Raw genomic sequence first — 12,643 nt, forward strand, 5'->3', positions numbered from 1 at the left:
AGCAGGAAGTTACACAGCCCCTGCCTGAGGCTGCTAACTCTTGGGTTGGCATGTCCTGGGGACAGGCACCACATTCCACTAACGTGAAATAGATTTAAAGGAGATCCAGTTCCAAGTTGTATTGAATTTAGGCAGCTATGTCTGTATAGTAAAGGGGTTTTGAATTATTTCCAAGAGGTTTTTCACCAAAGGTTACACTGAGAATAAATATGACCTCTAATTTGCATCCTCCTAAACTGAGAGTGAATAGACTTGGAAGTCCAACTCCCTTCACACTCCTTTTATACTTATACAGCTTCATTGTCTTCTGAGGAGTTAGATTTCACTCACACTGCTAAAAGTAAGACAAGAAACAGACACTTGATCTTTATTTCTGCTACACCATATATCTTACTGCAGCAGAGCGTTGCATAGTCTGTTAGTCAGGCTTTGATGTTTCAAGTGGGCAAGTGCACGGTGGCATTTTAGGTCAGGGTGCCTTTTATCATCAATTAAATGGAAATGTATAAGGTAAACTCATCCAGAATAAGGTGAAAATACCGAAGCAGATAAGAAAATGTACTTGTTTTATAAAAGTAAATTAAGAATTGCAGTCATTGGATGAGGAGGGAGAGAAGGGATGGAAGGAGTACAGGAAAAAAAGAAAACAAGAAGATGTGAAGTTCCAAATTTCCTTGCTCTTTGCAAATAATAAGTGATTGCAATAGCCTTTATGCCAAGCCAGTGTTTTGGTCACAAATTAAGTACTGCGAATGTCAGTTATGTTGGGGTCTGACTGAATACTGACATTACCATGTACTCTGGTATAATCATGGTGAGATTATAACATACTACGTTCAGAATCTTCCATAAGTAAAATGTGCAGCCTTACCTACATTAAAAAACTCCCGGGAGACCTTGAAGTGAGAGATCACTTTATCAGGCTTCGCTTTCTAATAGAGTTTGGCAATTTACTGCATGAGAATAATGGAGAACCATTGAGTTGAAATTGAACATCAGCATATTGTGCTTTCATGGAGACTATTTCATGCTGATCAACATTGAAATGGTATTGTTAAAAGAAAATATCAAAGAAATGAAAAAGAAAAAATGGACTAAATGCAGCATACACTGAGAAGAACAAGAAAAATATAATTGTCACATCCAGGTCAGTCTGGTTTAAAAGTTGCTGTAGCAGAACTAAATGCCAGAGAAAAAATGTTGTCATTGCAGTTGGGGTTGCTCTGACTGGGAGGTCATAAGCTGAGTACTTTCTAGGGAAATCAAACTATAATTCCTTCTGATTTCTAGGCTACTGCCCAACCACTCCAGCCTAGTGTAACTGCACTGTTTTGTTTAGCTCTCAGGTAACCGGAGAGGAGCATATTAGAGTAGTTGGCTTTTGTATTAAACTAAAGGTACCCATTGTGAGGAGTTTTGGCTTTTGAACTAGAGACCTTTTTGGAAGTTCACTAAAGTCAGCAGGAGTCCAATTCAATCATGTTTTTGGCAACATTAGGAAGTTATTTTTCCTAGCTAATGTGCTTTACTTGAGGGAAGAGGCATAAACTTCTCTGTCCACCACTGGAAGAGCAGCAGTGACTGCAGGCCAGGCTGTCTTAGCTTAACAACTTCATTAACTTGGTCCAGTCCCTAAAATTTTTTCTCATTTTCAGGTTTTCCAGTAAATTCATATTTGACTCAACGGCTTCTGCAGGATTTGTAATAAGGGGTAACAGAGAAGCAGCTCTCTGTGTTTTGCTTTAGACAATAGTTTTTCTCTCTTAATTTAAAAAAAAAAAATATATATATACTGTATATTTTCACAGACCTTTTAATAAGCCCCAGGAGATATTTTGGGGGTTGAAATAATGGGAAATGTAGTCTTCTCATGGTATTTTAGGTCCAGAGTGGTGGAGGTACTAAAAGAAAATATTTGATATACGTTATTTGAGACCCACAAATGGGTCCTTTGAGAATGAATAACCCTGTGAAAAGCACATATATGTATTTGAATACCAAGGGAATTATTTTATTTGGATTTCTTTTTAATACCACCATGTTTTACTTCATTCAGTTTCCTCCAGAGCCCAAACACACGTTCCTAATATATGTTGGTGATAACCTCATGAATATCAAATACACCAGAAAAAAACCCAAAACTAACACCACTCAGGTTGCAGTAGTAATTCCTTGCTCTTTTGCTGCTCCCTTTCTTACCCGTTTGTAAGGAAGAGCCAAGATCCTTCCAGCTAGTGAAATTAGTTGGACATCTATTTTCAGGTTTCTTTGGCATGAGTGACCCTTTTGGGACCAAATGTTAGTGAGATAGGAAACAGACAAAAGCATGAACTGCAAAGCAGCCCAAGAAGGTTTGAACTCTGGGTTCTGAGCAGTTGTGTGAAGTTTACCTCAAGTAAATATGGAACAGTCATCTTCTGGAAAAGTGTGTAGTCAGATGGTAGCTGAGGGGAAGGCTGCTGTCTTAAAAAGGGCAAGTCCAGAAGAAATATAAGGGATAACTGAAGAGGGGAAATGAAGCCTGAGCATGCAAGGAGATACTGATAGCAATCAAAGGAAAGCTGGTGTTGGAAAAGCATGGTTGTATACCCATTCAAGTGCAGGTGAAGTATTGGATCTTCTTAGATTTGCAAAAATTGAATTATAGGTTCATGTGAGTTGAAAGGATGGATGTTCAAAGGTCATCTAGTCCAGTGTCTTGTATCTGAAAACCCTGCTATTCTTAGTACCGCCCAATCATTTCTCACTTGTATTAATCAAAAAAAGAGGCACTCTGTGCAAACAGGAAGCCTGACAGAAGCTGAAGGCATTCGTAGGACAAGGTTTCTGCTGACAGTCCTGTTTTTGCTGTTTCTGTTTTTCTGAGTGTTTTCCTCTTACCACTGTGTAGTGCACACTGGAAATGATCAATCAAGGCTCGTGCACAGGGTCTGTTCATGCTAGCAAGTGAAAAATCAATTTGTGTTTGAAGGAGTAAACAGTAGTATGAGCTTCATCTCCCCAGAGTCAAAATGGGTTCCTTGATAAAGGAGATGACAATGAAAGCTGAGCTCTTGATGTATAAGCACATAGGTGCTCGTATGGAGGAAACAAGAGTGGGTTCCTACATTCATTTAGCATGCTACATTTATCTTTCCAATAACACAAAGACAGAAAGAAGAGGTTACTTGTTGAGTGCCAGTTGTGCATCAGTAAAGCCAGAGGGATTGTTCACAAACAGCTTATCCAGATGAAAATGTAGTCGGTCATTTCTGGCAAAGATGTTACTCATTGTGTGTTTCTGCTTCCTGACACTGCATTTGAATTTTCAGAACTATTCTGACAAGTCTGTTGGAAGGTTTTGTTGCTAACATTTCTGAGAAATGCCTGCTGTCGTCTGCCAATTACAGGGAAAAGAGACTTTATATGATTCTGTGCTGCAAAAAACAAAATCTGCTCTCATACAGGTTATAAATTGTCCAGGAGGTAAGAGTGGTCAAGAAACTATTGGATGAATAAATGGAAGGTTAGATCAACATGATATCAGATATTGTAACCATTCACCCAAAGTCATTTGATCTACCAAACATTAAAGGATACTATTCCCTCACTCTTAGATTTCTGCCCTCCTTCCCTCCCTTTAAAGTTTAGCACTGAGCCATCCAAGCCATACATTAAACCTTTGGTTCCACATAATTTAAGTTCTGATCTCTGTTTTGTGAGACCAAAATATGAAGAGCCTTACAATACTCATTTGTATTAGGTGGAATGTTTGACTGTCTCACCTTTCATGTTTTCTTCCTTTTTTTTTTTTTTTTTTTTTTTTTTGCAAGCAATGTTTGAAAGTAAACACAAAGCATTTTGATGCAAAAGGGTTTTGCCTGATTAAAATGAAATTGGAAGATCAGTTCAGTGTAGCATGGAACTGTTGTGAAATCTGGCAAGCAATGTTTGAAAGTAAACACAAAGCATTTTGATGCAAAAGGGTTTTGCCTGATTAAAATGAAATTGGAAGATCAGTTCAGTGTAGCATGGAACTGTTGTGAAATCTGTTTGTTTTGTTGGAAGTTTTATTATGTCAGGATGTCTGCCTGCAGCTTATGTAATATTCACTGTTCTTCAGTCTGGGGTTCACAAAAGTGCTGCTGGCTGGAAGAAGAGCTCATGATTTGAAATGTAACCACTTGGTCTTATGGAAGCTGAATTCCTGGAATCTGCCCTTTCAGCTGAGTTAGACCACACTGCTCACAATGGAAGTAACACACCAGAAGTATGCACCAATGCAGGCTGTGCCCTCCTTTTAAGAATCTTAATACTGAAGCGGAGAGGGGGTGGAGAATCACATAATGGGTCCTAAACTACTTGACTTTTATTAGATTAGGCAAGTAGTAGTATGGGATGGATGTCTAATCTTGACTAAACTAGAGGGAAAATGTGGCATTTTGTATTAATAGCAATTCTAATAACAATTTGTTATGGCACTAGAACTCAAGAAGGTGATGAATATTATATCTGCTCTGTTTCGTTCTGTCCTGATGAATCTATGCTTGGATGCCATGGTGTGCCATGTGGGCCTGCTTGCACTTGTTACCTGAATGCAAGTGTTAGTGGGCAATTACAGCTGCAGCTGCAATTTTAGATTAACTTTTTGAAAATCTGAGAGGCTTTTTTTTTTTTGTGGGAATTTTTTGTTTCATTGTTGTTTTGGGTTTTGTTGGTTGGTCGGTTTTTGTTTGTTTTGGTTTTTTTCTCCAGGATAGACTAAGTTTCTAATAGATCTGTGCCTTTCAAATCTCTTAGAATGTACAACTGTAGCATGAATTTAGAAAAATGGTCTCATTTCTTTAGAAATCCATTAATAGTAATGTACTGAAAGACTGTTACATTGATCTTCTCTCTGATAGCCATGTTGTAATAATTATTCTTTTAATGTTTGCATCAATCTAAATGTTTTCCTCTTTGTGCAAGCTCCTACTTGGATCACCCTATATGACAATCACAGCACTTTGACATCTTGCATTACTTTAATATCAGTGATTCAAAACAAAGCAATGCCAAAGGGAACAAAAGTTCTGTCAAGCCATTAAAATCTTCTTTGTCATTAACACAATTAAATTCATGCATGAGTATTTGAAGTTATTAGCGAGTGCTGCCAGCAGAAGCTGGTTGTGATTGCATGATATATAGTGGGCTTTATTAAAGTAAAATGGTATGTTTATTGTTATTATCATCATTAGTTCTGAAGCAACATAAACTTACACAGCACTGTGAATTGGGAGAGGACTGTGAAACAAGTAAGAACATGTTCTGCCTTGTGTTAATAGTCAGGGACACAATTATCACAATTAAGGCATTTCTAAACAAATATGGTATCTCAGCTAACCATTGAAAATGACATGTGTAATGGCAGAGAGGGGTGTTAAATAAAGAGAAGACTTCTGTATCTCTGCTGCGCTCAGTCTTCCCAGTTTGAGTCACTCACCTGGATTTTGGGCTGCTCCTGTTACTGCTGTGAGAGATTTTTTGGTTGGTGTGTACACTGCAGGCTTACTGGGGGAGTATTTGTTTTGTTTTCTTGTATTTTGACATCCTGATTTTTCAATGAAAAAAAACAAGAGTGTGTGAGAGACACATGTATCCCACTGCACAGTGCAGTAATACCCATGCTCGCTCATCTTTTTCTTAAAGTTAGCTATATTCCTTGCTGAATGGAGAGTAGGTATGAGGTATGGAAAACACAGATTAACAAAGAGGGGAAAGATTACTAATAATCACAGATTATTGAGGGGGGAAATAGTTATTTCAGTGAAAAGTAAGAGGATGAAGAAAGGCCAATGAAGTGTTGGAATATCAAGTCATGCTGTATGAGGGTGGATTGTATGCCTATTGCACTCACTGCTGACTATCCACTGGAAGTTCTCGGTCTAGGTTTGTTAGGTAGAATTTGAGCTGAATAGAAATGCAGGTAAAAGGTAAGGCCCTTTTTTTGATCAGTTGGATGTTTTTAAGTGATAAAATGGAAAATTATAATCTAGAGTTGCTGAAGTAGATAGAAATCACTAATATCCCTGCAGTGTATTCATATTCGCTTGAGTACTTACTTACCAAGATATTGATGAACTACTGGAAATTCAGAGAAGAATGATGAAGTAAACTAAAGGAATGGCAAATCTTGCTTATCAGGAAAGAAGGTGAAAGGTGAACATACAGCATTTGAGAAAAGAGGAGTATAATTCTGCATATGTGTGCATGGTTTAAGTGTGAAGGGAAGTAATTGATTACTTAGACTAGTGAGAAGAGCTCTACAGAAAGACTAGGGTGACACCAAAAGTAAAATTTTAACAGTTACCACCAAAAAAGGGCCAAATAGTTTACAACACTGCTCCCGGGAGACCCATTTTCCCACAGGTTTTTGGTCAGAGTAGCTGCAATTCTGGAAGATGTGGGGGAAATGTGCTACATTAGCAGAGCATGAACTTGATGATCTAGTAGGTCTTTCTGGTTTTTTACTTCTGTAGCTGTGTGGATTTATTCTTGAAGCTCTGTGCTGGCTTAATTATAGGAGGAAAGGCATGGTCAGTGCATTTGGTCAAACAGGTTAGGATGACAGGGATTAAGTTTAATCATGAGTCTGTTTTACCAAAGTAGTTACCAAAGGCAATAAGGTAGAAGTGCCAGGCAGAAAAGCCTCACTGAATAGTTATGGTATGAAGTACTCACCTGTGTCTGGTACCTTCCAGAATATTGTCTCTTCAGCTGTACCCTCATGATAAGGACCCATCATAACTACCTGCAAGTGCTACAAAACGGTTGTACAGGTCATGTCTGCCTGTTCAGGTCGTTATTTGTGGAATTTAGAGACTTTGTGCTCTTTCATGACCTTGGAATGAGGAATTGTTGTAAATGCTACAAATATTTAAATTAGTGTTTTAAATTGGAAGACATTAAGGGCACTACTATGTGTGTGGGGGTTATGGTTGTGTGTATGGGCACATCACATCTTTCTAAAGGGAGAAGGAATATCTGTCAAGCCTCTTGAGGTGAATTCCTGTGTCCTCTTCAGTCTTCAGAGGATACTTAACCTGCAACAGGCAAGTGAAGTGAGGAACAACAAAATCAGCAGCCACCCTTATAGTCCAACCAGTATTTTACTACAGTATATGTTTAAGAGCTGTCTTGGCTGTTAGCCTATTAAGCTGTAGGATAAGATAGTTGATGATAACAGCTTTCTCCTAACTGTTATCACCTCTGTCCCTCGCTGCAGCAGGCTGCAAGTTAAACCAAACCTTGCCTTCTCTCTGAAGGCTGCCGATAGGAGTAACAGTGGGATCTTCTTCAATTACAGAAGTTTCAGGCAATTCTAGTGCCAGTTCTCAACTGTGAGGAAATCAGAGTACTTTATTGCTTCAAAAGTGTTGTTAGTAGCACAAAGCAGCATGGAAGAAAAAAACAACTTTTGACAAAATGGGTCCTGCTGATCATTTATGTTGATCTGAACTGGTAAATTTGGTAGGCAGCAAATGTGGATATAACACTCATCAGAGGCAGCTGCTTGTTAGCTGTTCACCTGTGTAGTTGTAGTTGCTGAACTTTGCATCCAGCACCTGACTAAACATTTCTATTTTTCTTTAAACCTAGGTTACCCTTCCCAATGACTCCAGCTGTGTGGAAGAAATATTACGGGTGAGTAATACCCCTTGCTTGTGTATCTTTTGTATAATGGCAGTGCTGCTGTTTCATCTTTCATGGAGAAGGGTTATATAGCTGTCTTTAGCACTGTAGGTAAACAGCATATTAATGGGTCTGTATTAAAAAGATACAGGCAACTGGTAGGGCCAGGGCTCTTCTTAGTGAGTAAGGTCAGTTCACCTAATGCTCTGCATCTGTCAGTCTGTCTCAGTGAGGATTTACACACATTCCTGTTGTTTTTTTAAGCTCTCAGTCTCCATGAGTCTCTCCAGGACGCATTTCTCTCCTCCCCTGAGATGGAGTCACCTTATTTTTTCCACTCACAGACTGACCTACAGTATTCCTTCTTTTTCCTCCAGACTACAGTTGCTCATCTTTCATGGTTTTGTTAAAGACCTGCAGACATTTTTTGCTGTAGTTTTGGTCTGTGGTTGAATACAGAAAATTAAAACATCCACTGCAAACTGAGCATAGTTTAGTTTCAGCAAGATCATGTAACAAGAAAATGGGGAGTGTGCACAAATTGTCTATGTGTACATCTGCCTTACTCTAAGTGTAAGATGGGTTTTTCTTCAGACAACCCAATTTTGGTGTAGCAGTGAGATTTGTCTGGGGGCACTTTTACAACCCACCAGACCCTGTTTGGAATTTAAATTTTTATCCTTGTGGGCTGAGTTTCCCATCTGTCACAGCTACCTCCCTGGGATTGCCAGCCAAACCTGCTGGTTCTTGGTTCTTGGTGTAGAGGGGATCAAATTTCAGTGGGAATTTGTGCCAGCCATGTCCTTATCACTAGGAACAACTGGTGCAAACTAATCTCGACCTGAAAGAATGTATATCAATCAGGCCATCTTGCTTGCAAAGACGTAGAGTTATTCTTACTTATAAAATAGGCTTCTCAGTATTCATTGCAATACAGAGTTAAATAGTTTAGGAAACTTGTTCCTGTCTTGGGTACATACATTATCTTGGGATGTTATCAGTGTCCTTTTGGGTTGGCAGTGTTGCTGCAGAAGTATGTTGAACCAGCAGGCAAGAGTGCACATGCAGACCTGCAGTAACAGAGGGGTGTGCATCCGTATGTGCACCCAGCAGCAATGAATGGAAGGAAATAAATAACATTTAGTTTCAACCTTCAAAGTGAGCAGGGGTTTATTACCCATTGAACACTAAGGGAGCAAAAGCAAAGAAAATGCTGAAAAACTTTGTGAAATACCTGGCACATTTAAAAGGTCTTCTTTCCCTGTTTATATATTTCAATTAACTTCATTACTATAGTTAGAATGAATTACTTGTTAGCTGGGGAAAGCAGTTGTTTTCTGTAAACAGCATCAAAAGGAAATGTGATGTAGCAAATTTCAGGGATCAGTCATCCAGGTGACAGTTTTAATGTGGGAACAGTGCATATAAATCACAAGTAGCAGAAATGTCTTTTTTCTAATCAAGAGGAGGTGATCCTATTTCCTACTCCATGACTGTAATTTGAGTAAATAAACAAAGGCAGAATATCCCAGGCTTCTTCTGAAACCTTCTGAGAATGGTGCATGACTGTCTCTTGTCTTCAGAGGATGGGGATGAACTGCAGAGTCCCTGCAGCCACATCAGCATCTCCTGCCACCACTCAGCTGTTAAAACTGGGAGGACTCTTGGGCTAGACAGAGCAGAGATTCAGCAGGTTTCCATGTCTCTGGGGATCTGGCTCACAAGAGCATGTAATGGGCACCCAAAAAAGGGATATAAGCCAACAGATCTTTCTTGACTGCTGGGTGCAGGTGCCTGGAAGCAGCCCCCGTGTCCAGACTTGCCATCCAGCCATGGGGCAAACCTGTCAGCTATAGCCACAGGCATAGCCAGAGAGCTTCTTGAGTGTATGAAACCACCTGTGCTCAGCACGCCGCAGGTGAGCATGGAACCTCAGCCATGATTTGTTTGGGGTGCACACTTCCTCCCCATATGTGCAGCTGGGTAGGTTTGGGTGCTTATACGATGAGGGTGGCTTAGTATGCTTTTGGTGTGGTGTTAGGCAGTGCTGGGAACTGACAGGCTGTCTGCAGCCTTCTTGTAACCTGTCTGCAAGCAGGTTTTTGGCTGCCATCAAGACCCTGAGTCAGTGAAAGCAGCAGATCACAGAATGGCTTCTGGGGCTGCCCATCAAAAGCCAAGCAAGCCTCAGTCCCAACTGGTTCCCTTCAGTGGCAGCATTTTAGGCTTTCAGCTTCATATAGTGCTGAAGCACATGTGGAAGTTGAAGTATTTGAGTTCTGTCCATTACTTTGTTCTCAAATTTACAATGTCAAATAAGATAGGAGAAAATGTGTTTTGAATGCATGTAGAGTATCATATTTTACTTGATAGGCAACGGAGAGAAAATAAGTAAGAGCTTGTGATGTCAATCAGTGGTCAAAATCAAGTGTTTGGGCTCCCTATGGAAGCCCCATGTCAGGGCATTCAGGCCGTCTGCTCCAGAGGAAAGGATGACCCTTGTTTTCAACAGTCATTTGTATTTGGAGAATCTAGATTAAGTTCCCAGCCCTGGCAGATACTTTCACACTTCCACTCAGACTTCCATTTGGACCCCTGAGTCTTCAGAGACAAAATTTCATAATTCTTCAGATTTCCTGAAACACTTAGCCACTTATGTCATCCTGTGTAAGTGCTTTAAGGACTGTTCCTGATAGTACAGACAAAGGTTAATGGCAGACCAGTCTCCTGTTGATTTTGCTTTTCTAACCAGGATGGCTGTGAGAAGGGTGTTAAAAATATTAATAATAATTAAAAAATCCAAGCTGTAAAGGTGGTACATGAGATTTGCATTTAATACAGATTGATAACACCAAACTGGAAGATGAATACACTGGTGATAAGTACACTTTCTTATGTTCCAAAATGTGGTTCATTTTTTTTAAGCCAACATAATGGCTTGTAAAGTATGGATAACGTGGAAGATAAGCAATCAACAGTGTGTGTGTGTCTAATTCACATTTTATTAGCATGGATTTAAATTAATTTATCACTTGCTATGAGCAGCCTTTAAAATGAGTTCATTGAAATGTTGTGATGCGAAGTGCAGACAAGGTGGGAGAACTGACATTTTAAACCTGTACTCTGAAGCTGTTTGCACTTGTACCAGTGCTTTGCATCAGCGTATGTTGCTGTCATTGCAGGTTATGAGAACTGTCGTGCTGGCACAGGGGTGTGTGTAGGTGTGAGAAGGGGTTTGAGCTAGCAGCAATCCTTTTTCTGCCTATAGAGAGCACCGAAAGGACCTATCTCAGCATTGGTTTACCTCTAGGTAAAGAGGTGATAAGCATGCAGCATTACATGAGGAAAAAAGGGAATTTTATTTAACTACATTTTTATTGAGGACTTGTAGTGTGTATTCAAACTTTGGGCAATCAATTAGACATAATCCTGCAAAAGTGAGACTCTGGTCTGTACACATAAAACTTTTGTGTGTGTTGCTAACCATCTGGGCAGGCACTTTTGTCTAAAAAATGTCCCTGCTTAGAGGAACAAAAGAATTCCTGTAGGCGCATATTCTCTGTAGCAAGGTATCAAGTAACTAGATGGACTTCTGATGTTATGTGGACAGCTATGATATTAATTTAAAGCTTTCTAGTCTGGAAGAAAAACATATCATAAATATAATTTGGATTGTAATAAGTATAAAAATGAGTGGAGTTAAATGAGCAAGTCTGTAATTTGTATGGTCTTCTGTTCTTCTGATGACAAGCTCATGTTTAATGACATTGGAGAATATGTAAATTGATCAGCAGGTGAAAATGCCCTTGACTGGACAAATTATGTGTAGTATTACCTTCCTCATGCCAATTGAAAGCACTAACAGATTTAATATGTATCATCCATAGCTGAGGTGAGCTGTTCACAGAGCAAAATTGGACTATAACAGATAGAGCCCATTATTTGCCCCTCAGTAATTGTTTTTCTCTCCTAAAATACAAACCAACATTGAAGAATGGTGCTAAACCTAATTATAATAATTGTAATTTGAAAAATACAGGTACGCTGTCCAGTGTGGTTACAAATGCACTTAGTAGCTGACAGGCACTTTAAATATTTTTCATGTGGAATCTGGGGACTTGCTGGGGAGGACATGATGTGAATTTAAAATGATTATCCAGACGTCATTGGACAAGTGAATAACGAGCCGACTGGCCTAGTAAATCATGTGAACCTGTCAAATGTGGGAACACGTTGGGGAGGAGATGATGTCAAGTAACAGTAACTTAGCAACCTGGCATTTAGCTGTCCAGAGAATGAGTAAGAGTAGCCACTTTTAAATAGCTGAGTAAATAAATGAATCCCTATATGTCTTAGGTGTGCTATAAAAATAGCCCAGCACCGTATGTTTTGTGTCAAGCTGCTTCTTTCTCCAGGATAAGGTGATTTATTATTTCTATTGAAATGAAAAAATGGATTGAAAAGTTAACCCACTTGTAAATGTGTATCTGTGGCCTTTGTCCCTTGTCTCGCATGCAGTCTTTGGAAGCGTGTAAAGAGCAGGTAATAGCTTGCTTTGAAAAAGGCAATGTGTTACAACTGCAGGGTTTTTTGTTCTTTAGACTTTGCTTGTGTACATGAAGATTTGGATGGATAAAAACAATTAATTTCTTAGCAATTTCCAAGCTGTTGCATTTTCAGCTTTTTATCAGCATTTTCTCAATGGAGGCAGAACCAGTTTCTTCTCTCACATCAAAATAAATCAAAGGGTAATTCCACTGACCTCTGATCTCATTTCAGTTCATTGAATTCTTCTTCCTCCCACACTCGTATAAATTGGCAGCAGCTCCACTTCCATTGCTGCTGCTGTTATTAAATAAAAAGGAGTTACCCCTGAGTCACTTCAGGTACACATGAAAGCATCAACTAGTCCTTTGCTCTGATGACTTTCTAGATGTAGTCTACTCCAGAAAATGGATTTGCTGAGTAGTTCTTTGACAACAGCCCATTCCTG

At 39.4% G+C, this 12,643-nt stretch overlaps 1 protein-coding gene across 1 annotated transcript in view; it reads left to right on the forward strand.

Annotated features, from left to right (window-relative positions):
- AFF2 (AF4/FMR2 family, member 2) overlaps positions 1 to 12,643 on the forward strand; it is a 250,283-nt gene that overhangs the window by 104,785 nt on the left and 132,855 nt on the right. Inside the window, exon 5 of the mRNA XM_009997205.1 lies at positions 7,618 to 7,662. Coding sequence (XP_009995507.1) covers positions 7,618 to 7,662 — 45 coding nt within the window. The remainder of the gene's footprint in view (positions 1 to 7,617; positions 7,663 to 12,643) is intronic.

This window comes from Chaetura pelagica, unplaced genomic scaffold, assembly GCF_000747805.2.
Source record: "Chaetura pelagica isolate M959 unplaced genomic scaffold, ChaPel_1.0 scaffold344, whole genome shotgun sequence".
Lineage (NCBI taxonomy): Eukaryota > Metazoa > Chordata > Aves > Apodiformes > Apodidae > Chaetura > Chaetura pelagica.